At 42.5% G+C, this 25,695-nt stretch overlaps 3 protein-coding genes across 5 annotated transcripts; 1 reads left to right on the forward strand and 2 right to left on the reverse strand.

Moving 5' to 3' along the window:
- LOC8056594 (mitogen-activated protein kinase kinase kinase YODA) lies at nucleotides 597-12,295 on the reverse strand. Of its 3 annotated transcripts, XM_002448274.2 has the most exons (14): nucleotides 11,895-12,288; nucleotides 11,615-11,709; nucleotides 8,794-9,549; nucleotides 7,920-8,669; nucleotides 6,738-6,825; nucleotides 6,568-6,630; nucleotides 6,045-6,205; nucleotides 5,867-5,942; nucleotides 4,902-4,961; nucleotides 4,684-4,791; nucleotides 3,235-3,471; nucleotides 2,379-2,467; nucleotides 1,361-2,044; nucleotides 597-1,024 (listed from the first exon to the last, which is right to left on the reverse strand). In XM_002448274.2, exons 3-13 carry the CDS (start codon nucleotides 9,336-9,338, stop codon nucleotides 1,531-1,533), a joined length of 2,691 nt encoding a protein of 896 aa, XP_002448319.1. In that variant the 5' UTR covers nucleotides 9,339-9,549; nucleotides 11,615-11,709; nucleotides 11,895-12,288; the 3' UTR covers nucleotides 597-1,024; nucleotides 1,361-1,530. The 3 variants fall into 3 exon arrangements, with proteins under 3 accessions (XP_002448319.1, XP_021318962.1, XP_021318961.1); XM_021463287.1 differs by lacking the exons at nucleotides 597-1,024; nucleotides 1,361-2,044 and adding an exon at nucleotides 2,797-2,974 and having other exon boundaries at nucleotides 11,895-12,295; XM_021463286.1 differs by lacking the exons at nucleotides 597-1,024; nucleotides 1,361-2,044; nucleotides 2,379-2,467 and adding exons at nucleotides 2,481-2,720; nucleotides 2,797-2,974 and having other exon boundaries at nucleotides 11,895-12,295.
- LOC8064644 (cytochrome P450 86A2) lies at nucleotides 17,911-20,359 on the reverse strand. The gene is made up of 2 exons (XM_002448275.2): nucleotides 20,109-20,359; nucleotides 17,911-19,983 (listed from the first exon to the last, which is right to left on the reverse strand). The coding sequence occupies exon 2, from the start codon at nucleotides 19,877-19,879 to the stop codon at nucleotides 18,263-18,265; it is 1,617 nt and encodes a 538-aa protein (XP_002448320.1). The 5' UTR covers nucleotides 19,880-19,983; nucleotides 20,109-20,359; the 3' UTR covers nucleotides 17,911-18,262.
- LOC8057565 (thioredoxin-like 3-3) lies at nucleotides 24,291-25,694 on the forward strand. The gene is made up of 3 exons (XM_002446885.2): nucleotides 24,291-24,730; nucleotides 24,997-25,022; nucleotides 25,320-25,694. Exons 1-3 carry the CDS (start codon nucleotides 24,572-24,574, stop codon nucleotides 25,537-25,539), a joined length of 405 nt encoding a protein of 134 aa, XP_002446930.1. The 5' UTR covers nucleotides 24,291-24,571; the 3' UTR covers nucleotides 25,540-25,694.

A 25,695-nucleotide genomic window follows, 5' to 3' on the forward strand; every position in this document is an offset into this window, starting at 1 on the left:
ATCAAATAAAAAATACTTTTTATATAAATATTGTAGTTTTGAGTTTTTTATTTCAGATCGTTAAGATGCTCAAAAAAAATTAATTGCATATTTAGACATGAGGTATTTTTTACTTTTCATAACTGCAGTTTAACACCGTTAGAGTCAAATCTGACGGAAGTTATGTAGAGAACTCAATTTTTTTAATAGCTTGTAGATAATACAAACATTTATAATGGTATACCGGCAAAAGCCTCTTGAGGCAAGCAGCAAACCCGTGCTTCGTTGCTCGAATATAACTTTCGGAATCCCAACAGCAGCCTAAAACAAGTTCATGTAGTATAGGCGACATGCATTTTGTTAAGGGACCAGATTCTTAGCCTAAATTTCGAGTAGCTGGCACTGACGTACAATGAGTGAATTAGTAGCTGGTACTCAATCCATTCCAAATTATAAAACGTTTAACTTTTTTAACGCTAAGTTTGACTACTCGTCTTATTCAAAAAATTATGTAAAATATCATTTCTTTTATCGTGACTTAGTTTATTACTAATAAAAGTTCTTCAAGAATGACTTAAATTTGACTATGTTTGTAAAATTTTTTTGAATAAGACAACTGGTCAACTTGCGTTTTATAATTTGTCACGGTGGGAGTACAAAATAATTTCATCAATGCTGACTCGACTTCCAGCACCACTGCACCAGCTACAACCATGGGTGGGGTATGTAACTGTGAATGAACAGATAAAGGTACTGATTGCTGAGTGACTAGTTCAACTGTTTTTTTCCTGTGCAAAAACCAGGCTCCTAGTTGAGAATCCTTCTGTACACTGGCATCAGGACGCCAAGAAAAAAAATGGAACAAAGAATAGGTTACATATTGGGGTGAGTAGGGTATACAAATGGAGAGTTACTGCTTTGGGTCCTTCAGTGATTCAGTCTGGGAATCCAATATACAGTCCCATCATTCGACACTTGTTACTTGTTAGCACGCGAGTTTAGTATGCTAAGGAGACTTGCTCAGCCATGTAGGAATAGGCAGAATCTGCAATTCACAGAACAACATGATATTCTTTTGTTTAACAAACTTTGGTATCATGTTCAATAAGCTAAAGTTGAAACGCAAAGCAGGTGCAAGCAAATCTCTGCACATGCTTGATAAATATAACAATTGACAAACAGGTGCATAGCTGCAGGAACCACACATATAAGACGATAGCAGACCAACATCTAACACAATGCTGCATTAACACTACAAGTTCCCAGCAGCTAGAAAGGTATGACACCGAATCTGCAAATGACTTAGAATATTTTGACCCCAAGGAGGTGTGTAAATAAATGCATATTGTAAAACAGATGTAAATTAGGAGAAGGGGCATACCTTTGTTGACTTGAATTGCATTGATGACAACAAAGATCCCATCCATTGCCAACCATTAGCTTCTAAAGAAATTGTCAATCTTTCTGATACTATGATACAGTTGCAGTCATTGAATGGTCATAGCAGCCAAAAAACTCAAAAAATGCCACCCTGCTTTTTACATTCAATAGTTATTTACCACGCTTTAGTCCAGGGTGTAGAGAGCCAGATGTCAGGTCTAGTGAAGGATTTAGATCCACATGATCCACCAAGGCATGACGAGTAAAATGTTCAGAAGGGGATAGCCTTTCCCGCAAGTCAAAAACATTTCCAAGTTTCTTTCCAAATTGAGGGCTCAGAATATCAGCTTCAGATACTACTCTTTCCCGAGGTCCCTGTGAGACTTGATGTGCCTGAGCAAAATGCCCAAGGATCGGATCTTTATGCCGGTTCGGGAAATGATCGTCTAGGCCTCTTGATGTGGTCCCAAATCCCTCACTGCTGTAAGTTGCATACCTTAGGTGGTTAAAAGGAATAGCACCATTGCCACCAGATAGGGGTGTGGAAGTGCCTGACATAGTTCTGGGGCTCGAAATAGGAGAGGGTGACATTCTGCCACTTGTGTGTTGGGGGGACCTCGACTTTAGCAGGGGGCTTCCACATGGAGAAACTGGACAGGATATATTGCTTCGAATATGAATATCACTGCAAGCAGATAAGAATTAGAGGGCAGATGTGTGCATGCATACTTGTTCTTTTCTCACTGGATTCCCAAATAAATACTGGCATGCATGAATAGAGTAGCTGCAGTTTGATTAGTTATAGAACACTCCTACAACTAATTTTGTTTTAGGTTCCATAACTTCCTCTGAAAAATTGTGGCAGGAAGTAACCATAAATACTACACATGAATAGAGTAGCTGCACTGCAGTTTGATTAGTTATGGAACACCTTTACAACTAATTTTGTTTCAGGTCCCATAACTCTCTGAAAAATTAGAGCAGGAAGTAAGATATGTTGTAGACTTGCAGTGTTGTACCTGTGTTTTGAAGATAATTTTACACCCCTTCTTTGGTAAATAGTCTGACCCTCGAAACCTAAGGAGGCATTTCTTGTCTGCACGGCCACCTGGCAAATCAAGTCCCAGAAGGAGATCAGATCATAAGAATGTTAAATGAAAGAAAATCAAACTATCCATGGTCTATTTCAACAAATTAACACTCAGGAATTGTAGAGAGGTATATATATATATCAGTTCGATTGAGCTAAATCAACAAGGAAACTTCTCTATATGCCCTTGTAAAATTTCCAGATCCCTCAAATGTCACTGAAAAATGAATGCTCCTCTGCCCTGTATCCCCATTCTATCCTGTGGTAGCATCTTCTCCAAAAGAAACAAACATTCAACCAGAGAAATGCCAAAAGCTGCACAAAGCATCAACAAACCAAGCTCCAACCTGCTTTCTGATGTGCTGTAAATATTGGCATCCATTCGTCTCACATCATGTCCTACTCCCCTTTATCAACTGATTGTTGCTCTAAGTAAGCTGGGTTGACAGTTTTTCTCCTTCGACTTTGGTCACTCCAATTCAATTTCCCACTGCCCACTTGCCAGGTACCAAGGATAGGCTCCATCTTGATTAGAGTTTAATTATTTTTATGCCCAAAAAATAATAAAAACACGAAATTTCATATAGGTGTACAATTTGACAACAATGGATAAACTAACAGAACGCGTCAGAAGTTCAAAAGAGACTTAACATATCAATTTCTGATGCACATAATTACTGAAACATATGAAATTCACTGAAGATAAATACATCAGTTTTTAATTTGAAAAGATATGCCATTTTGAGCTGAAGAATCAAATGAGAATAGTAGCATTCAGGTGGTACCTTGGGTTTTGTTCTGCATGATATGGCAGCCAAATGCTCCAAATGATTAGGAATAACAGATTTCTCAAGTGAAACTCCATTTTGTATGAATGGGTGTTGCAAAAGCTCAACTGACGTTGGACGCTGAGATGGATCACGTTGCAGACACTTCCTAATGAAGTCCTTGCAGTGCTCCGAGAGGTGATCCGGTATTGGCGGAAGTTCCTTGCTGTTCCCAATCTTGAACACTGCAGCAATCTGTTGGCAAATAAAAGGGAAACATTCATGCCTGAATTGCATTTATGATTAACTTAACAACTAACAGAGTTCCAACATTTCGTAACTTCATAAAGATACATGAGCATGGATTCCACTTTCAGATAGCAAGAAATTCTTAGTAAAATTTAGGAAAAAGGTAACTTTTCATTCATCCACCCAGTGTGGAATTCCACTCTCTGGATGTCAATGTAATGGCACGTCCTATCTGTGCTATCAGTAAATGGTACGATTAAGTATCTTGAGGACATGGCCCATTATCTTGAACCGATATGTTCATTGAAACGAAGGAAATATGTGAAACAGCGGGTATATAGCATATTAAACTAATTCACAGTAAATAAGTTGTTCGTCGTTTTCTTTCTTTTTTGAGAAAATGTATCTTCTCAGTAAATTGGGATGGCAGTGGCTGGTTGGTTGCTGGCGGGTTGCGAAGGGTGTAGTCGTAAAAGTAGGACAGGAGCCTAGACCATGAGGCCGAGATTTAGGCGCCAGTGATTGCGCGGGAACAAAAGGTAGGAGAAGAACAGGAGGGAACAGGGAACTAGATTTAATCTATTCTTGAGGTTTTCCAGATACATGTGACCTATATATATAAGGACAAGTTACAAGTCCTTCCTCTCATACGACTTTAACTAATTCTAATCCAATCTGCTAATGTATCTAAATAAAACTAACGCATCTTCCAAACAAAAGCACCTAGGACTCTTGACTCCTTGTCCTTGAGAAATCAAAACACTTGTATGTGCTGCATCCTGATCCTGGGCCGCCTCCTTGCCCTTCCAGCATCAATCCCGTACATGACATCAACCAAGTACTTGAACTACAACAAATGCACAAGCAATTGAAGTTCTAACCAGTTCATGCTAAACCAAGGGGCTTTTGTCCTCCAAAAAAATTAGTATAAGGTGGGCAGGTCAATCTCACACCGTTATGATTATTTTTTCTAAAGAAGTATAAGATAAAGGTATTCATGAAACTCCAAGGTAAAGACTGTAGATGCACCCAGAAGGCACAAAGAAATCAGCTACATCTGAATAGATATGGGACAATAAATTAAGTTCTGCACTGCTGATGTAGTTAGAAAAGTAAAGTGAAATGCTGATTGCTGATGTAGGCAGCAATAGTCAACAATAAATGCAGATGGTTAACTCTACAACAAATATCAGCTATATTTTGATGTCTAATACTGACCCCTTCATACTGGCTCCATGGTGGCTTTGAGGTAGCCATTTCCAGGACAGTGCAACCTAAACTCCATATGTCAACCGCAAGGTTGCATCCATTAGAATTTTTTATAACCTGCATTTGTGTTGCATGGTAAGTGTTTTGTTAACAGAAATTATAATGTGATACACATTTTGAATTCAAAAAAATACAAATTAAAGTAAAAGCTTGATTTTCAGCAGTACCTCTGGAGCCATCCAGTATGGACTACCCTTAAATGAAAAAGGACAGTGCTGTCCATTGATCTGGGAGAAACAAACACAAAAAAGGAGAAAAAAATTAACAAGTTGAGGACTAATGATGTGAGTTATGGTTACAGAAAGAAAACCACAAGTAAAATTTTATTACCTTTCCCCACGTTCCAAATAAATATACTAACAATGAAAAAGGGGAAAGAATCCAAACAAACAAACTACTCCCTCTGGTTCAAGATATACGTCAATAGACAATTTAGGACTCCTGACGAACAAACTTTTTAAAGCTTTGAAGTTTGAATATTAATATAAAAAGCACGTAGATAGATGTTACTAGATTCAACATGAAAAGCATTTTCAAAATATTTACTTACTTTTCCTTGAAATGTACATATTTTTCACAGAAACTGTCAGTAAAAGTTTCACCTTGTAGACAGTGCAATGTCCTAAACAACATGTACTTGAATCAAATTGAGTATTATTCGGTAAATTTTCATCTTATCTCAAAACACTAATCCCTCTGTCACATTCCATTTCTTGGGCACCCAACCAATTATTCACCACCATTAAAGGTGGTCAAAGTTAGGCTTTGGAGAGCATATGAATGTCTGAAGTGCCACTTATCCATGACCGGAGTTATTAATGAATAACCCACAAAGGATTAGAATAACCGTATCTTCAGTAATTAGACTGCTAGACCAGTATGCTCACTGCACCAGAACCTCAGACTAGTGTAGAAATGCTGTTGGAAAGACAACTTTCATATGGCTGTATATTTTTGAAGGGGTTGTCCATTTCAATTTCCAAGTGGTCATGGTTTATGGGGATAGATGAAAAAACTAGAAAGGGAAAATAAATGTAAGGATAGCAAATCCATATTTCTATATGGAGATAACATCAGCCCGCTTAACTCTTTTAACCAAGTATAAAATGGCTTCAAGATTCTCGAGACTTACATGCTTTGCCATTCCAAAGTCTGCAAGCTTAACACGGCCACTTGGATCAACTAGTATGTTTGCACCTTTGATGTCCCTACAAATTAATAATAGCAGCCACAAAAGCAAAAGTAAAAATAGATGACATTTGCTGAATGTGCAACCCAAAAGATTGAACCAAGAAAAACTGAAATGCTACCTATGGACGGTATTCTTGGCATGCAAATAAGCTAAGCCTGAAAGTATCTGTTGGGTGTAGCTGCGTATTGCTGGTTCACCAAGCTGTCCATACTCTTGAAGAAGTTTATGTATGGATCCACCAGAAACATATTCCAAATATATGTAAAGTTTATCTTCAACCTGATTTTGGGGAAATATAATACATAAGTTCAAGCCTGAAAATGAAAGAAATGTATGCATAGCCCTATTAATGATATTTGAAAAGCAGTTGTGAACTTTTTTATCACCCTTGCTGAAGGGAAAAGGGTAAAAAATTAAGATTAAACAACAGACACGATCTTCTGAAATTGCAGGAATTAATGATATTTGAAAAGCAGTTGTGAACTTTTTTATCACCCTTGCTGAAGGGAAAAGGGTAAAAATTAAGATTAAACAACAGACACAATCTTCTGAAATTGCAGGAACAGTAGAGGCATTATAGAAGCAAGCAAAACCAAGCGTACACAGATAGTAAATTAGTAATTGAAGGAAACAATTTATACCATTTCTGATCCATAGTATTGTACAATATTTGGATGCCTTAAGCGGCTCAAGAGTGATACTTCCTGTTAAACAGAAAGGGCAGAGATAAAAGATAATGTAAAACAATAAACACAACAACTTATAAACTAAATTTTTGTAGGTGGTGCAGAACACATCTGAAATAACATACCTGCCGCAATTGCTTTGCACTCTCCTTTGATTTAGGATCATCCAAGAATAGGGTAACCTCTTTCATTGCGCACATTTCACCGCTATCACTAATAGTAATACAGATGATGATATCAAGATAGGGTATACAAAGCAAAGGTATGAAAACTCAAGCATGATTTGAAAACACTCAAATGGAAAGCGGATTATATCAATTGAAACAGATACTACCCTGTTATTCAAAACAATTATCAGTGGGCCTGTTCGGCTTCTCATCAACGCCATGTTGTGGCTGCAGCTGCTGTGTCAGACATGACACAAAAACACTGCATGCGGGCTCTTGTAGCAGTGCTGAACGCCGCAGCCAAACAGGCCCAATATTTTTTAAAAAAAACTAACTTTTTCATGACTTTATTTCGACCATAAGGTCTTCTTTTTAACACAATAGGATGTATAGTTTTCAGTGTCCTATGACTATGTAACTTTATCATCAACACGAGTTGTCTTTTAGCTGTCATCTCTCATTGCTAGAATGCAATTATGCAAACAATTATGAATAGCAGTATGGCACTCACAAGTTTTATGCAAGAAATATAGTGTTATGGTCCTAACTAGTTTTATTCACTACGTAATATGTTCTTTTACATTTCATGCTTTGGATTTGGGCCGTATTAACCGTGAGTACAAGATACCACATGCCCCTTTTTGCTGTTGCTACCTCAATAAAGTTGCTTTCATTTTGCACATAAGCAGGGAGTACAATATGAACACCCTCTCTTAATCTTAGTGGCTGAGGAACATAACCATTTGAGACTTGTAAAGTGTGGCATACACAAGACGAGGTAGGGGTAATCTGTCTCTTCTCAGAAAAAAAATGTGTTTCCAGCTTTTCAAGGAACAGAGTACAATACACCTTACACCATAAAGGTACATGAATATACTACCTACCTAGTCTATTCTCTTGTAAGGGAAGTTAGCAAACAGATAAAGATTGTTACAGGTCTATATCATTTCTGGGAAACATTGAGCAAACAAGGCATATAATATAATTCCATTCACAAGAAAGAATTTCATAGTGGGATAATTAGAATAGATGAAAGTGAGTCGAACAAAAAGAACCCCAGAAACTTGTAAAGATGTTAAACATATATTTATGGAGAAGTCAAACTTTGCATTTGAAATTCATATGTAGGAAAACACGTACTTGTTGAAGCCAACATATACATGACCAAATGTCCCACGACCAATCAGCTTGCCCTTCTTCCATCGTGATGCAGGACTTGATGGATTCTCTGTTCTGCCAGGGCTGCGGGGTACTGAAATAGGACTGCTTGGCATGGAGTTATTTGGAAGAAATGAACTGTTAGTGTTAGAGATGCTCAATGGTGGAAGGGGCAATTTATGGGTTTGCTTCTTCTTTCCATCATCATGCCGACTCGTAGGAGATTCAGGTGCCACTCCTCCAGACCTTGGATGCAACGGGGAAACACTTCCACTATGCACACGAGAACTAGGGCCAGGACTCGTCATTCTTGGGCTAGGAACTGGTGAACACTCTGGACTACCCCTGGTGGGTTGCCAAAAAAGCTGGGCTAGCATATCGCCACCCACTGAATTATGTCCAGATGTTTGCCCTGAACCTGGACTGGAGCACTGACCAGATCCAAGGAAAGTTACATCAGCATGAGGCTTCACTGCCCAAAAGGCTGAAGTCGGAATATGATCAGGACATATTGGTCTTGGACTTCTCGAAGGACTTGACATCAAACTATTGGGAGCACTCTCGAAAACTACTGGCCGGAGATTTTGTAAATCTGGTTGATTATTGTCAGCTGAAATACCTCTTGGTGGCGTGGACTGTGTATGGTTACTGGGGAATGCATTAGCAGCTGGCTTCAATATTTCCTTCGTGGTCTTGGTAGTAATAGCACCAGATTGATCCTTGCGAACATTACTTCAGAAAGAAAGAGAAAAGGAAATGTTAGAGCATGTTTAGATGAAGAGGCACACAAATAATGTGACGGCCTGGAATATATGAATTGAATATAAAAGTGGTGTTTTTGGCCTCAGGAGAGTACCTTGACTTTTTCTTTGAAGAAACCTTTGTTACATTGTCACTATCATTCCCAACAGGGCTCTGAAGCTGAGAATCTGCACGATCCTCACTATCAGCAGAACAATTGCTAGAGACAGAAGCAACCACTATTTCTGAAGGAATATCACTGCTTCCAGGTCCCCGTTGAAGCGGATTGGGTTTAGGAAGTGGCAGAAGTAGTGGTGGTTTGCCACGTTTTTCCAATATGGGCTTTGAATCATTGACATCAGCAACTGCACGAGTTACTCGAGGGCGTACTCCAGGAATAGGAAGTGGCTGAGCATGCAGCCTATCAGCCGAAAAACTTTGGCAGCGGGAAACTTCTTTTGAAGGAGAAGTTGGACGTGACACTGTTGTTGATTTGCAAACTTTCTCAGCAGCTGTATTGCCACGCCTACAATTCCGTTTTGATTTTGTGCTTCCCTTTTGCTCATTTGGACTTATCAAGCGATGAAATGTATCGATCAGGTTTTCCTTGGTGGTTTTCTTAACATCTTTTGACGATGATTTACCCCACCATGTCGGCATATTGAGTGTGAGAGAATTTGTGGTGTGCTGGTGTATCTAGACAGCTACCAAACTGAACAATTAACATACCCTGGCCATCAGAAGGAAGGTATATGCATGACTTTCATTTGACCTCATGTAGTACCATCATCTTCCATAATGCACTAGCAATGAACGTACAGACAATCCAATCAATCGGAAACAGAGTTGAACACCTTCTCTGCCTCAAAGGCTGAAATACACAAGCAGATATCATTAGAACCAGAAATTGTCAACTGAACATTAACTACGTGCCACTAACATTTCCTTAGAACATATGCAGCAAAGGAATCAGGTTCATATAGATGCTGACAACACAGCCATCTCTCTGACAACACAGCTTGTCCCTCCCTCCCTCCCTCTGTTTCCTGTGATTCAGTATTGTGGCCAGACTTATAATTCACAAAATGTATTTGTGATGTTTCTTTCGAAACAGTTTTTTACCCAGAAGGAGCAGCCATTACATGTTCATCACCAAATGCACCATGAGTCTAAACTCTGAAGCATTTTGGATTAGTTTTGCCACACTGAATGTTGATTCCAGCCGTAAAATTCGCAAAATTATAGATTCTTTTTTCTGTTTTGCCATGGATGGGGATGCCACTATAGATGTCCAAACAGGCCGGGCCTAATCGGGGACACGAGGCATGGCCCGTTAATGGTTGTGCTCAGGTCAGCACGGCCTGTATCTACATGCCATGCTTAGGCTTGCCCCCTGGGCACGACATGCCGGCACAAGCACAGTCCAGATATAAAATCTCCCTAACCATATACATCCGACATCCCATCATTGGTCGCCACCCAAGTCCCAACTCCCTCTCTCGTCCGTTCCCGTCCCCTTCTCGGATGCGCTCTTCTCCTGTTCGCTCCCCTCCAGTCTGCTCTTCTCCAGTCCACTCTTCTCCCATACGCCGCTGCGGTGCTCCTCACTCCATCCGCCACCATGGCCCCACCCCATTCCCCACTCGAGGCCGTCGACCTGTCCTCCAACCTCTGGGCATCCCTGAGTATCCCACATCCGACGGCTACACTCTCTCCTCCGGTCGCCGCCAGCCACTCCCTTCTCACTAGGCCCTACTTCCTTGGTCCCCTATGCCTCACCTCTCCCCCCAGTGGACCGGTGCCCCTCCACTAAACGCAAGTCGGTAATGGCAGGCGGCAACAGTGAGTATGGTGTGCGCCGACAGGGGTAGACGGTGACGGTGCATCAACCAGCATGTTGAATTGTGATTCCCCAATCCCCAATACCCATAGCGAGTTTTGTTGATTTGATTGTGATGTTTATTTGTGAATATGTACGTCGATTTTGAGAATCTGTAATCTTGTATTTTTTTTTATTTTGTTTTCAATGTTGAACCAAATGAGTGGCTTGGTGTCCTAGATGCCTGTTGTGCTTGGGCTGCGTGCCCATCGTGCCGGCACGGCACGGCTAAGGGCAAGGAGAGCCATGCCCGGCCCTTGCCTCAGCATGACGAGCAGCAAGGAAGGACACGGCATGGCTAGCTAGTTGTGCCTATCATGCTCGTGCCTAGCCATGCGGTGCTTAATCGTGCTCAAAATCAAAATGTATCCTTAACAGTCCAACACTAACTGCAATGACCTGTAGTGCTTCGTATAGCGGTTTATTTACTTTGTGGCGTTACACTTTGCAAAGTTCCCTTAATGTGCTTACTAATTTGGAATGCTGCAGCAAGTCAGCTATAACATGGTATGGGAAAAAAAACAAAATTAATCACACGTGATAGAGCTGCCCACTCTCTAGTGTTGACTAATATGCACCCGAGAAAACTCTACTTAGCGCAACTGAATTCCTAAAAAGTGTGTAGCAAGGTTAAACTGAATTCTTTAATCAGCTGTGTCCTAATAATTCAATCCAGCAAGAGCCTAGCGAGCTAAGGTCGACCTCCCTGGCACATCACTCCTCTGCATTCAAGTTCAAACTTGGAAGACACCAGCTCATCACTGACTTCAAATACGCTCTGAAAGGAAATTCTATTATCAGGAATTGAGTTCCGGCTATCGGCCAAGCCAGCACAGCACACACTATTTCGCCAGCAAGCAAGCCATTTACTCTACACGCGAGCCCACGCAGATCTCAGCACAACACACGCGTTCCAGATCCACCGGGCGCCCTGCCTCGCGAAATTACTAGCCCAAACCAGCACAAGCAGAAGCATCTACTGGTAGCAGGCTACCTAGCAACAGGGAAAACGAAGCGATTGCTGCAGAGTGAAAGACGGAAAGGAGGGGAAGCTTACCGGGGCGACGCGGCGCGAGATCCGACCGCCGGAGCAGAAGCCGGAGGGAATCCGGAAGGCGGTGCCGCTGGGCTTCAGCAGCAAAAGCAACGGAGCTGAGTGGAAGCCGGGACGAGGAAAAGGATGAGAGCCCGAGGGGCAAAAAAAAAAGGGAAAAGAAAGCAAGCGAAGCGTAACGGAATATCGTGAGTTCGGGACAGCTAGCTTCAACTCGAAGCTCGTCTCCTTCATCAAATTCAAAAGCTAGCTTCCCTAAGAAGCGCAGAAAGTCGAAGCGTACCGTTTGGGAGGCGGCGGCCGCCGCCGCGCGAGGAGGGAGACAGCGCCTTGCGTCGCGAGGAGGAGGAGGAACCCAGCGGCCGCGCGCGGGGAGGAGGAGCCCGGAGTCGGCGGCGCCGGTGCTTCTCGAGCGAGCGGAGGGGGCGAGAGCCGAGCGAATCGGTGGGATTTTCCCCTGCGCGCTCGCCTGGACGCCTGCCGATTCGGCTTCCACGTTGAAACACCGCCGGGAGAAGAATCGCGGGCGGGACAAGTGGGCCGCCGTTTGGGAGAGTTCGTCCGCCTTTTTTTCCCGTAAAAAAGCCGTTAAGAAGCGGCTCCAAACAAGCTCAGCAGCAGCGAGAGTTGTGTGCCGTGTGCGCTAGCCCGGAGGGAAGAAAGGAGGCGATGGCGGTGGCGTGATCTTCTGCGGCTCCGAGCTGCTGCGGCCGGCCACCGTTGCGCTGCTGTGCTCTCTCTCTCTCCGTCTCTAGGGCGCTGCTGTAGTGCTGTTTTTACATACGTTGTCTTACAATATAGTAATTAGTATTTAATTGTAGATTAATTAGATTTAAAAGATTGGAAAAAATCTACATAAGCTCCCAAATTATTTAGGGTAAAATAATTTATCTCTAAACTATAAAACCGTATATTCTACCCTTAAGTTTTTAAAACCTGTCAAATAACCCCTAGAGCGGGGTTAGAGGGTGGTTTTGTCTTTTTCTTTTTTATTTATTTCTGCTGAAACTTTAAAAAATCATAAAAAATCATAAAATAAAAAAAAAATAATTTTCTGATGAGTATATGTACATAGCAAATATATAATATGGAATACTTTAATACAAAGTTTTTGTTGTAGCAATAAATCAATGTTTTCTGTAATTAATTCAAATAATTCATATATGTAGTTTCTATGGTCCAATTGTGGTAACCTTTTTATGGTGGTATCATTATTGTATGTTTGAATTATGGTAAAAATTTCATACTCATTGGATCACGTATAACTTAGTTATAGATAAAAGCATAAATTTAACAAGAATAAAGCTAAATAAATCTATAACTAAGTTATATGTGATCCAATGGGTACAGAAATTTTACCATAGTTCAAGCATATAATAATGAGCCCACCATAAAAAATTTTACCATAATTGAACCATAGGAACTACATATATGAATTATTCTTAATAATTATAGAAAAACATAGATTTAAAGCTACAACAAAAACTTTGTACTAAAGTATACTATATTATATATTTATTGTGTAGATCTACTTATCAGGAGTCCAACAAAGTTGAATTTTTCATTTTATAATTTTTCTGTGATTTATTATGATTTTTTAAAGATTCGGCGGAAATAAATAAAAAAAGAAGAAAAAGACAAAATTACCCTCTAAAACCACTCTAGTGGGTTATTTGACCGGTTTTGAAAGTTCAGGGGGTAGAATATCCAGTTTTATAGTTTGGGGATGAAGTATTTCACCCTAGATAATTTGTGAGGTTATATAGACTTTTTTCTTAAAAGATTCGTCTCTCAAATTATTCTCCAGCTGTGTTTTTAATTTCGTAAATAGTTTATATTTAATACTTCATTCATATGTCTAAACATTCGATATAACGGACGATAATCTATAACAGATCAAACCAAACGAAACATTATTCCGCATAATGGTACTGTAGCTTGTAGTTATTCTATTTATTTAATTTAATTTTTAAAAAATGGCTAGTTATGTGTCCGGCCATTCTCTCTCTTTTTTTCCGCTCTACAGGGCATGACTAAGGAGACATACCTCCTTGAGCTTTCCATACAAGTAACTTTGTAGAAAATAATATTAATATTTATAATATAAAATAAGTCTTATAAAAATATATTCTATGACAAATCTAATGGTATTAATTTGATACTATAAATCTTAAAGTTTTTTCTAGAGATTTGATCAGATTTTAAAAGTTTGACTTACGACAACTCTAAAAGTTAAAGCTTTCAAAAACAGAGAAAGTACACTAATCTTGGTTTCATCTAAAAAGTAGTACTCCATAGGTAATAGACATGAAAAACTTTAAACTACTATCCATCTAATCTAATTATATTTTCATTGTCTCCTGAACTCTCTTACACTTTTTTTCCTTACAAATTCGATCGGTGGCGAAGCTAGAAATTATACATAAGAGGGGCCGGTCAAAGAGTTCCAACATGTAAGTATTTAGTATAGCTTAATCGATTAGATTTTTATTCTAAGGTTAAGCTATATTTTTCTGAACTTATTCTAGTATTTGATAATTTTAACATGTTCGCTATTTTTCAAATGATAGATGACTATGTCTATCAATATTGAGGCGTATATGATGATTAATGAATATTAAAATCTACCGATTTAGTATTTTAAAAATATTCATACCTATGGACTGTGGTAGGTGACCGTTATGTCAACAATATGGTGCATGTGATGACTCGTGAATCCTAAAATCTATCGTCTTAGTATTTTCGAAAGCGCTCATAGTAGAGTAGGATGTTTGTTTGTTCATAAAAGTGAGTGTGCGTGCATATATGTGAGCATCTATATCTAATGCAATTTACAATAAAAAGAAATGATCACCGAATTGTTATTACTAGTCAAGTATGCGTCAGTAAAATATAAAGTATAATAAAACATAAGTATTCTAGTAGAACAAAAAAATAAAAGATATATATCTCCTAACTAGACAAATAAATTATGATAAAATTAGAATATATTATTATAATTGTATTATATTATATTTTATTGTCTAGAGGATATTAGTAAATTTATTATTATACCTTTTAATATAAGTGTATTATATATATATAATAAAATAAGTTTATATTATTGGTGGGGGGCCATGGCCCCTTCTGGGACCCTCTGGCTCTGCAGGTGAATTCGGTGGTTACAATCTTCCCTCTACTCAGCTTGTTAACTTAAGATTATCTATTAACACTATAGCCTGCAGGTATCATTGTCACGTATAGAACACATATTTTTTATATACATTTAGTTAACAACCAATATTAGGGTGCTCTGATTAGCATAATCCTTTTGAATTTTTGCTTGGAACTTGAAAATCCATACTGAATCCTGAAATAACAAAACATTTCCTGAATAAGGAGATGTTTCGGGCTAGAAATCTTTTTTGTTATGTATTGGGGAACTAGAATTGGATGTATGCTAGTTTCACAATGATTTTAGTATCATTTCTTTGCTTCCCTTCTCTTTTCTTGTTTGGTTGTCCGTGTTTTTGGCAGATTCTGATTTTTTTATGAGAGAAAAATAATATTCCATGTCATCTGATCTTGGCTGATAAGTTTAAGCGAACAAAGTGTGTTACGGATATGGATTCTCTTTACCGCTGCATCCTTCTTCTTGGCGAGCGCGGAGGTACATTAGGCAAGGCAATGGAGGAGCGCATGGCAATAGCGTGACAAGTGAGAAAGTGAAGCAACCATGGGTGTAAATGGTGGCAAGGCGAGCATCATAGGGTCAGATGTGCGAGCGATGAGGTGGGGGCGTGAGAGATGAGGTAAGGTGGGGAGACAAGAGGAAGAAAAGAGAAATAAAAGTGAAAGGAAAATGAAAGAAGATAACGGAAAAAGGAGAAAAAAAATAAAAAAAATAAAGATATTATGGATATTTCAGCTTTTTAACAACCAGAGTTGTTTTGCTAAGCTTAAAAAACACTTCATTAAATAAGCCACAGTTAAAACTATTTTGATTGAAGCTGAAATAATGCCACACGAGTTATAATTAGTTTCATTATCTCTCTTGCACTTACGATGATGAAATACATCTTCTATCCTCTTAATTTTTATATCACTCCCTCATTTTTATTAATATGACACAATAATAAAAAAGTACAAATTCTTTGTGAAACCCCTTTAAACTGGCCTTATATGTGGTTATTATAGTGATAGATGCAGTACTAACCTAACTTATTTCAAGCTCTTGAATTCTAGCTGAATATAACTGAAATTCATTGTAATAATCACAATTTAAGCATAGATAATTAAACTAATATAGTTGTAAGCAAAATATATTTGTATATTATTGTTGGTCATATGGGAGAGATACTATCGGGAGCGAGCTGAAGAGCGTATTATAAGTTGAGAGTAGAAACATAGCATATGATGACCTATAGAATTAATTTTCATCTCTCACCCTATGAATTTAAGGTAGACTTACATATCAACTTTAGAAAGTTATGAAATATTAAATTCTTAGTCAAATAGCCTAGTATATTATGTAGAATTTAATTCGTACAAAATAAAAAGATCCAAAATATCCATGGAAAGTCAAGGATTCAAGTGTTCTGGATTGATTTGTCTTTTTCCAAGATTGGAAATCATGGTGGAAATGAATTCTAATTCATCACTGGGAAGTTAGGTATTCTAAGCAACAAAGGTGAGTCAAGCTATGGCTATCTAACGGGAAGTACCAAATTTTAGTGCCGCACGATAAAACACCAAACTATATTATAGTATGTTTTTATGTAGATATTGAAGGTGTTGAGCCTTGCATTGAAAATGACTCACAATACCCAATCAATTGTTTGGATGTACATAGAATTGTCCCATCTCCTTCTCCCCACCGCACACCCTACCCTTCCTGTAGCTGGACTTGTTAGAGCTAGGAAGAAGGAAAGGATCCCACTGGAGTCGTTGGGGAAGGAGAGGTCCCACCTGACATACCCGACATAGAGAGACATCGAGGGCTGAAGCTAGGGAAGGAGAGGATCTCACCAGAGCTAGAGAAGAAGCAGAGGATCCCATTGGAGTTGGGGGAAGGAGAAGCCCACTTGCCATACCCAACGTGGAGAGCTATCGAGGGCTTAGGGCCGTGCAGATCCGGGGCACCGACCATCGATGGAGGTGACGACGGCTAGGGCACGCACGCAGAGAGGAAGGCGACATGGGCTGGGGCGCGCGTAGAGAGGGAGACGCGTGGGAGCTAGGGTGCAAGAGGAGAGTGAGGTGTTGGAGCGGCGACCCTTGATCGCCGAGGGAGGACACCGGCAGGGGAGACGCTGGCAGGCCAAAGGTCGAGGGCGTGCGTCGAGAGGGAGGCAGGGCGCGGAGATGAGGCCCAATTACACCCAATATAGAGCCTTATCCTTATGTATCGAGAGGCCAGTCCTAGTTGTAGTCCAATACCGAGGTATTGGTGTTACAATTCTAAATCTAAATTCCTTAAACATCAAACTGCATAATTCTAGAAATATGATTCCAATTTCTAATTCCAGGCTTCAATATACATCTAAAAGAGTGTTAACCAACAGCTTATGATACCCATGAATGAGGCATTGATCGGTGATCATTCGATCAGGGCGTCCTCAACAACTAGCTATTTGATGATGTTCTGACGCGGACAGAGAAAAAGTAGGAGAGAGTAGTCACTACTCACTAGCAACAAACTAATAGTCTATCTATTTCACATAGTGCAAAAATCTAAGAGATGAGTATGAGGGTCCAATGATACATAGAAATATATATATATATATATATATATATATATATATATATATATATATATATATATATATAATAGTTTTTGTTTTTGTTTCTTCCTTCTACGTCACTACATCAGCTAGCTAGCTATGTAACTAGCACTGTTATAGACGCCCTCGTAGCTCACAAGCACAAAACGGTGGGTGACAATCCATCATTTCATCATGGAGTACTATTGTACTCCTAAGTTCTATATGCAAAGGGTCAGCATCACCCTCTCCACTCCACCAGCTTTCCGCGAGCCGGTAGCCATTGAAGCTGAACGCGATGCGGGCTTCTCGTCATCAGACAAAACGGTGCAACCAACGGCATTAAAGGACCGGCTCAAATTCAAACCATCAATGGAAAATGAACAGCTGCTCTCCATTCATGAGTAGCGTAGCGGTGGTGCGTGGAGGGACTTGGGACTTGGGACATGGGAGAGAGAGCGCGCGCGCTGCCGTTGCTATCGATAACGAAATTCCGAATCCGAAGCCAAGTGCCCGTACCCGTAGCATTCATATTCATATCCATTCATGAGTATAGAGTTTGAGACTGATCAAATGATTGATGTCATGCTTGGGTTTTGTTTTACAAACAACATCAGTCCTGGCGGCCCATCAAGCCGCCCAAACGAATTTGGCGCCTCCGCGTCAGGTTACATGAGAGATTATTATTATTATTGCTCCCCCCAGCAGTCCAGCCCTCTTTTCTTCGTCCTCCATTCAAATCCAAATCAAAATGACATGGACTTTTTACACATGCATTTTTTTGTTCCAAATTGAGTAATATACCTCACCGAACTCTTTAATTACTTACTGTCTATATCTACATAACTTTTCATTTGCCGTTCCCAACTGTCCGCCGCCGTTTCCTTCCCCGGGCGACCTGCACGAACCTCTAGGCAGAGGCCGCGGTGGCTCTGGCCGCCGCGTCGTACCCCCCGGCGCCGCGGAGCTCGTCGATGACGGCGCCGAGGTCGCGCGGGCGCACCTCCATCCGGAGCCCGTGCTTCATGAACAGCGTGAGCGACATCTTCTGCTCCACGCGGTGGCCCGGCGCGACGGCGAGGCGGTGGCGGAGGAGCACGCTCCCGGCGATGTTCTTCATCTGCAGGTACGCGAGGTCCTTGCCCAGGCATATCCGCGGGCCGGCGTTGAACGCCACGAACCTGTACGAGTCGTGGGGCTCGAACCTGGTGCCGTCGGCGGACAGCCACCGCTCGGGGCGGAACTCGAGGCAGTCCTCCCCCCACACCGTCTTCATGCGCCCCGCCGAGTAGATGGAGTAGGTGACCGACGAGCCCGCGGGGACGAACGTGCCGTCCGGGAGCACGTCGTCGGCGACGACGTGCTTGGAGTCCTCGGGCACCGAGGGGTACAGGCGGAGCGTCTCCGAGAGCGCCGCCTTGAGGTAGACGAGGCGGTCGAGCTCGTCGAAGTCGAAGGGCGCGGCGAGCCACAATGCCGGGTCCTCGACGCCGCGGGACGCGGCCAGGACGGCGCACAGCTCGCGCACGACCTTGCGCTCCACGTCCGGGTGCGTGGAGACGAGCCAGAAGAACCAGGAGAGCGCCACCGAGGAGGTGTCGCGGCCGGCGAGGATGAAGTTGAGCGCCACGTGCTGCAGCGACTCGTCGGAGTAGGTCCCCTTGCGCATGAAGCGCGAGAGGAGGTCGTCGTGCGGCGTGGCCGACGCGTCGTTCTGCTTGCCGCCGGTGAGCTCGAGCTTGCGCGCGCCGATGACGGCCGAGAGGTACCGGTCGACGTGCTGGACGCTGCGCGCCAGCGTGGTCTCCATGCCGAGGCCCAGCCACTTCTTGAAGCGCCACACGCACTCCGGGAAGATGAAGCGGTTGAGCGTGGCCTCCGTGGCGCGGTCGAACGCGGAGGCGAAGGCGTTCTCGGGGAGGCCCCTGGCGAGCGTCTCGGGGTCCTTGCCGAACGCGAGGCCGCAGATGTTGTCGAAGGTGAGGCGGAGCAGGAGGTCCTGCAGGTCGACGACGACGACGTCGGCGTCGGCGTCGCCCAGGATGGGGAGGAGGCGGGCGTGGATGGATCGCGACACCCAGCGCGACATGGCGGTGCGCAGCGTGCGCGTGGTGAACTCGAGCGCGGCCGTCTTGCGCTGCGCCACCCACGTCTCGCCGTCGGAGTTGAAGATGCCGTCGCCGAGCAGGTCCCGGAAGACGCCGTGCCAGAAGGGGCCCTTGGGGTAGTTGTCGAAGCGCGCCTTGAGGACGTGCTCCAGGTTCCGCGGGTCGCACGTCACGGTGACCAGCCCGCCCCGGCGCGCCACCCCGGGCACGGCGAAGATGCAGGTCTGGTACGTGCCCCCCGCGCGGCGAAGGTTGGCGGCGATCCACTCGTGCATGTCCTCGGCGTGCTGCACGAGGCCCGGGAGGCTGCCGGCCAGCGGCCACACCCGCGGCCCGCTGAGCCCGCGCGACATCCGCCAGAACCACGCCATGTACAGCGCCACGGCCGCCGCCACCACCGCCCACGCCCCGGCCTCCATCGCTTGCTTGCTTTCGTTTGCCGATCGAGCGGCACGACGCTGATCCGATCGGGAGGACGGACCGGACGAGCGAAGCTCGATCGGTATAGGTGGCTGCTGCTGCGCTGCGCTGACAGGAGAAATAAGTGAGGTCACATGGAGCGCAGTGAGTTAGTAGCTAGCAGAGCAGTGCAGTGCAGGACGTGATCGAGAGGCAGGGCGAGGCTATATAGCAGTCGGGCAGTCGCACCGGAACGGGCAGCGATTCAAGCCGACGCGGACGGCAATGAATACGTGAGCGCCACCACTCCACTGACGCTGCCCCTAGTAGTAGCTATAATAGAATCCATTCACGGACGATCGATCCCATCCCGCGCGCCGCACGCACCGGAGAGTGGCTCGGGGATGGGTCCTGTGTGCTGCGTGGAGTGGGAGGAGCGTGTACCGGTACGTATATGAGGGTGCTGGCTCGGCAGGAAAGGAAAGACTCAAGTCCGCCGGGCCGGGGTTCTGGACCGGAACGGAACGGAAGCCACCCATAAATTGCCGTCAGGGGTCGTTGGTTGGTCGAGCGGACCGCTCCAAACCCAACGTGAGCGCGCCGCGTGCGGACGGGCAGCTGGAGCCTCGGCTCTCCCCTCACCTACTTGTGGGGGAGCCCCTTGAATGCGCGCGACGGGCACACACATTGAATACGAGCGCGCAAACCCCGTCGTAGCAGAAGTCATGGGTTACTGTTAGCCGAGCGCCATTGCTAGCCTGGCTTTGCCGCCTGCCGATCGTCGCCCGTCGGTACGCCTTGTTTTTGCCCGAACCATGTAAATAAGGTGGCGCAAGCAGCCATCATCCAGTGCGTGCGTTCGTGCGCGCGCGCGAAGATGCCGCACAGTAGGCCTAGCATTTGGCGAAGACGTACGCTGCATGCCCGCGGCGAGGCTGAACACGGGACGTGCCAGGTGAGGGGTGACGCCTGCATGGTGGTATCGTATCTACGCGCAATGGACAAAGATGTCAAGCGGCAGGTCAGGTAGCGTAGCATGCTAGCAGGCAGTGATGAAGCTGGCCAACTGTTTTTCGGGTGGTCTGGTCTGGTCTGAGGCCTTGTTTAGTTCACCTCAAAAACCAAAATATTTTCAAGATTTTCCGTTACATCGAATCTTACGCCACATGCATGGAGTATTAAATATAGACGAAAATAGAAACTAATTGCACAGTTTACCTGTAAATCACGAAATAAATCTTTTAAACCTAGTTACTCTATGATTGGATAATGTTTGTCAAATAAAAATGAAATTGCTACAGTTCTAAAAATTTTTCAGTTTTCGGAACTAAACAAGGCCTGAGCGCCTTTAGAAAGGCCGCCAGAGTGGGTTTGACGAAGCGCAGAAACGGATGGGGAGGTTCGCCGTGCTGGTGCTGGAGTGAGGACGTAGTACACTGTAGTACTGAGGTTTGAAGACGGGAGCGTCAGCGAAACAGGGGTCCAGCACCTTGGTTCACCATCTTTTTTTTTACAAACACGGTATGGAGAGGGTTGGGTCAACCAACCGAGCCAACCTTGCCCATACGCAGTAGTAGTAGTAGCAGTAGCTCGATTAGCTCGAAGAAGACCGACCTGCAGGTAGCTCGCAGGGCCGGTGCGATTAGTTTGGTTGGAATGAGACCCCTTTTGAATGTTTTGCTGCTCGTACCTCGTCGGCTATCTCAGGGGGCTTGAGTATGCGTCTTTCTTTGGGCATTCAGCGTATCATCTTGGAGATCTATCCTGCGACTGTGGCAAATGCAATCAGCGGCCTAGACTCTGATAGATCCCCTGTTACCACCATATTTGGAGAAGTTGGAGCTAAAATGGTGTGTGAAATTGCGCTGTCTACTTTGTATTCTGTTTTTCATTGTCCTCGAGCTTGCAATTCAGTTGTACACTTTCAATACTCCACTCATCCCAAAATAAATAACGCCATGTTTAATCATTTGCCTTATTCTATTTTAAATAATAAAATAAATAATTTATTATTAAAGTATTTCAAAGATAAAATATAATTCATAACAAAATAAATAATATTCTTTATAAAAAATTTAAATAAGACAAATACTCAAACATGCGATGTCTAAATGTGAAAAAGGTCATAAATTTTGGAATGGAGTTAATAGATGCTTTAGACCAAAGCTTTGTAAACGGGCCTGTCTTCTAGCTAAACCATGTCTTAGGCCTTGTTTAGTTGGTAAAAAATATTGGGTTTAGCTACTTTAGTACCTCTATTTGTATTTGATAATTATTGTATAATCATAGACTCACTATGCTCAAAAGATTTGTCTTGCAAATTACAGATAAACTGTGCAATTAGTTTTTATTTTTGTTTATATTTAATGTTTTATGTATGCGTCCAAAGATTCGATGTGACAGAGAATCTTGAAAAAAATTTGGAATTTTGGAGGATATTAAACAAGGCCTTGGTATGTAGCTTTGTAAACAAGTCAGGGAAGCTAACATAGTTTAGTCCCACTAATCACCGAAGAGGAGCTAAAATAATTTTAGCTCGCTAAAATTTAGTTAGGAGAACCAAACAAGGTGTAAATAGAATAACAATTTTTAGGATTTTTAGTACTATTTTGTCACGTGCTCCGGTCTCCAACGCTAGAATACCAATTTTTAGGATTTTTTTTTTGTTAAAAATTTTCAACGTGCGCCTGTCTCCAACGCTAGTGAGACAGGAAAACGTATTCTTGTCTGTCTTCTCAGATTAACTTTCGAAACTCCGAGGTATCAATTGCTTTGAAAATGCCTCGACGGATTTCTTTTATAAAGACACTCAAAAGAGTATCTTGCATCTGATATATTTGAAGAAAAACAAAGGCTAATACTCCAAAAGATGAACAAAATGGCTTTAAAAAAATAAAAGTATATCAAAGACCCAATTAATCGTCCTTTTTCTTTGAACGTCTACATCCTGCCGAAATTTAAAGATCGCACCGAAAAGACATAAAAAAGGGACACTGCAAACATCCTAGGTAAACGAGACTTTGATGACTGCAGAAGATATTCGTTGATGATAACGAGATCTAGTATCCATTAAAAGAACATTGACCTAAAGGAGCTCTCCAAAGAACGTAGACTTACAAATCTTCACCATCAGAAGAGAGTGTTGAAGTTGTCGAACGTTGTTGTAGAACAGACTAAAAGAAGAGGTCGATATGGTTGCATCAAAAACAACCGACCACTTCCTATAATAAGCACACCAAATGTCAAGATCTAAAGAAGAACAATAGATTTTACAGCCAAACTCTCATTGACCCTTTGTCGACGTCATATCAAATATCGTCGAGGTAGCGAGAGGCTAAAGAGACCTTATTCCAAAGTACCATCATCACCACCACCCTGATTGCTAAAAAAACTCTAAACCAACAAAGATCCACAAAACTAACCTTAAACTACAAAGAAAAAGAGGATCGGGTCCCCGCTCCACTGTCCATCGATGTGGACAACGGTAAGAGAGAGGAGGGAAACCAAGGCGTGTCATTAGGGGAGGACAGCGGTGGTAGCGGTTTGTGCCTTTATGGGACTGTTCCAAAACAATCAATTAATATAATTCCTTAATTAAGGGCCTCTTTGGATATAAGGGCTAATTGCTAGAATTTGCTCTAATACATTTAAACAAAAGAGCTAATAGGTGGGCTATTTTTAGTCAAGTCTCCAACTAGTTATTAATCAATTAGCTAGCTAAACATATCTAATTTATACTAATTTTTAGCCCCAATTAGGAACCAGTTGTGTGTATTAAATAGGCTCTAACTGTCCAATGCTATTCGTTGAAACTCTCTAAAAGAAAAGGAAAAAGTTCACATTGTCTTCCTCAACTTTTACAAAAAATCAGTTTTTCCTCTCTGAACTCCAAAACTTCAACGAACTTTTCAAACCATTCGTTCTATCTTCTTGGCCTGGTTATAAGCGGATTCAAATGTGGTTTTGTCTTTTTTTTTATTTATTTTGACTAAATATTTGAAAAATTATAGTAAATCACAGAAAAATCATAAAATAAAGAGTCAATTTTTTTAGACCCCACATGAGTAGATCTACATATTGAAAATTTTAATATGGTATTCTTTATTACAAAGTTTTTGCTATAGTTTTAGATCTTTATTTTTCTATATTTAATTAGATTAACTCATATCTGTAGTTTATATGGCGTAATTGTGGTGAAATTTTTATGATTAGCTAATTATTGTATACTAGAACTATAGTAAAAATTTCATACTCATTGGATCATTTATAACTTACTAGTCATAGATTTGTTTAAGTTTATGCTTGTTAAATCTAAATAAACTCTTGTGTACTCTCTGAAAAAACAAACTCTTGTTGGTTTGCTACACTACCCCGTCCAGATTTGTTCTAGGCCCGCCCAAAGGCCCAATCAACCAAGCAGCCAATCCTAGCCGCAGGTCGCGGCACATGTACGGCCAACTCTGCTCGGTGCGGCCGCCGACCGCCGCTGTACGGCCATCCTCTGTCTCTCTAGAGTCTAGATTCCAGCCGTGTGCATCCGTCCCAGCCTACTGCTGAAAGCAGGAGCCGAAGAGCGTAATCGGCTAATCGCGGCCGCTCGCCCACCAGTTCCTGATTACTGTTTCCTTCTTCTGAATCTGAAGATAGATCCGTCTTCATCTTGCCTTCGATTGCACGGTTTCGGGGGGAACAGGCGACGGTGATCCGGGAGTATGGCCGAGGCAGCGAACGGGAAGGAGGACGCCAAGAGGACAGGACTGGAAGGCACTGGCCTACCGCTGCAAGGCGGCTCCCACGGCAACCTTCGCAGCGCTGGCAGCGACCAGCAGCTGAGGCAGATGCTCGATTCGCTCAAATCCTCAAAGTCCCCTGTAAGTACAGCTGCTCAGCTCTGCACTCGCCGATGGAATGATCGAAACGGCCTCTGCGTCCCTTAATATTGCTAAAAAAATTGTTTAGCTTGTGAAGGGAATAGTATAGTGAAACAGAAAACAGAACAGCAAAATGTTTCACTAACAATAGTGGAACAGAAAACAGAACAGCATTTCAAGTGTGTCCAGAACACGGATGTACTATTATTAGTCCATAATTTTTTGATTTTCAGATGTCTGTTTTGATCAGGTCTGTTCTTTTGCAGGCTGTGATCAACTATGGTGCCTCATGGTATGCCCCTCTTGTCTCTTGCTTGTGTGGAGACGTTCATTTTTTTTTTTGAAAGAAGCTACATACATCATAGTTGTATATTCCTTAATCTCTAGGCTGCCTGATGGCTTGCATGCTAACATTTGTTCTGTTAAAATATGCATTCCATACTTGATTTTTTTTTTAAAAAAGGTCTTGGAAAACTAGATCTTTGCCATGTAAAGGACAAGATCATGCAATTCTGAAATTCTGGTGATTCAATTTGCTTGTCCACTAGATTCTTCATTATCAATCAAACTCACTCCTCCTCGTACGTAGGTGCCGTGTTTGCAGCCAGATTCTTCCATCCTTCTGCAAGTTCAGTGATAAGTTCAAGAATCTTACTTTCGTCTATGCGGACATTGACGAGTGCCCTGAAACAACGCAAAACATACGCTACACCCCAACCTTCCATTTCTACAGAGACGGGGAAAGGGTTGATGAGATGCTTGGCACAGGAGAAGAGAGACTACATGATCGGCTATGGTTGCATTCTTGATTGATAGGCTTCCACTTCCGTTGTTTCATGAACCATTTATGCTGAATGTTTGTCCCGAAATTTCTACGTATGTACCAGCACAGTTCTAATGTCCTTTCGGAGAACTTTGTCTACATTTATTAGTCATGGATAATTTATTACTGTCTGAGTGCCTAG

The sequence above is a fragment of the Sorghum bicolor genome, chromosome 6 (genome assembly GCF_000003195.3).
Source record: "Sorghum bicolor cultivar BTx623 chromosome 6, Sorghum_bicolor_NCBIv3, whole genome shotgun sequence".
NCBI classification, from domain to species: domain Eukaryota; kingdom Viridiplantae; phylum Streptophyta; class Magnoliopsida; order Poales; family Poaceae; genus Sorghum; species Sorghum bicolor.

Bases quoted from the DNA above. Each gene is read 5' to 3' on its own strand.
- LOC8064644 (XM_002448275.2), bottom strand. From the start codon at position 19,879: ATGGAGGCCGGGGCGTGGGCGGTGGTGGCGGCGGCCGTGGCGCTGTAC.
- LOC8057565 (XM_002446885.2), top strand. From the start codon at position 24,572: ATGGCCGAGGCAGCGAACGGGAAGGAGGACGCCAAGAGGACAGGACTG. The intron at 24,731-24,996 runs GTAAGTACAGCT...GTTCTTTTGCAG, and splicing joins TCAAATCCTCAAAGTCCCCT to GCTGTGATCAACTATGGTGC. The intron at 25,023-25,319 runs GTATGCCCCTCT...CCTCGTACGTAG, and splicing joins ATCAACTATGGTGCCTCATG to GTGCCGTGTTTGCAGCCAGA.
- LOC8056594 (XM_002448274.2), bottom strand. From the start codon at position 9,338: ATGCCGACATGGTGGGGTAAATCATCGTCAAAAGATGTTAAGAAAACC. The intron at 6,206-6,567 runs GTATAAATTGTT...CCCCAAAATCAG, and splicing joins AATACTATGGATCAGAAATG to GTTGAAGATAAACTTTACAT. The intron at 2,045-2,378 runs GTACAACACTGC...ATCTGCTTGCAG, and splicing joins AAATTATCTTCAAAACACAG to TGATATTCATATTCGAAGCA.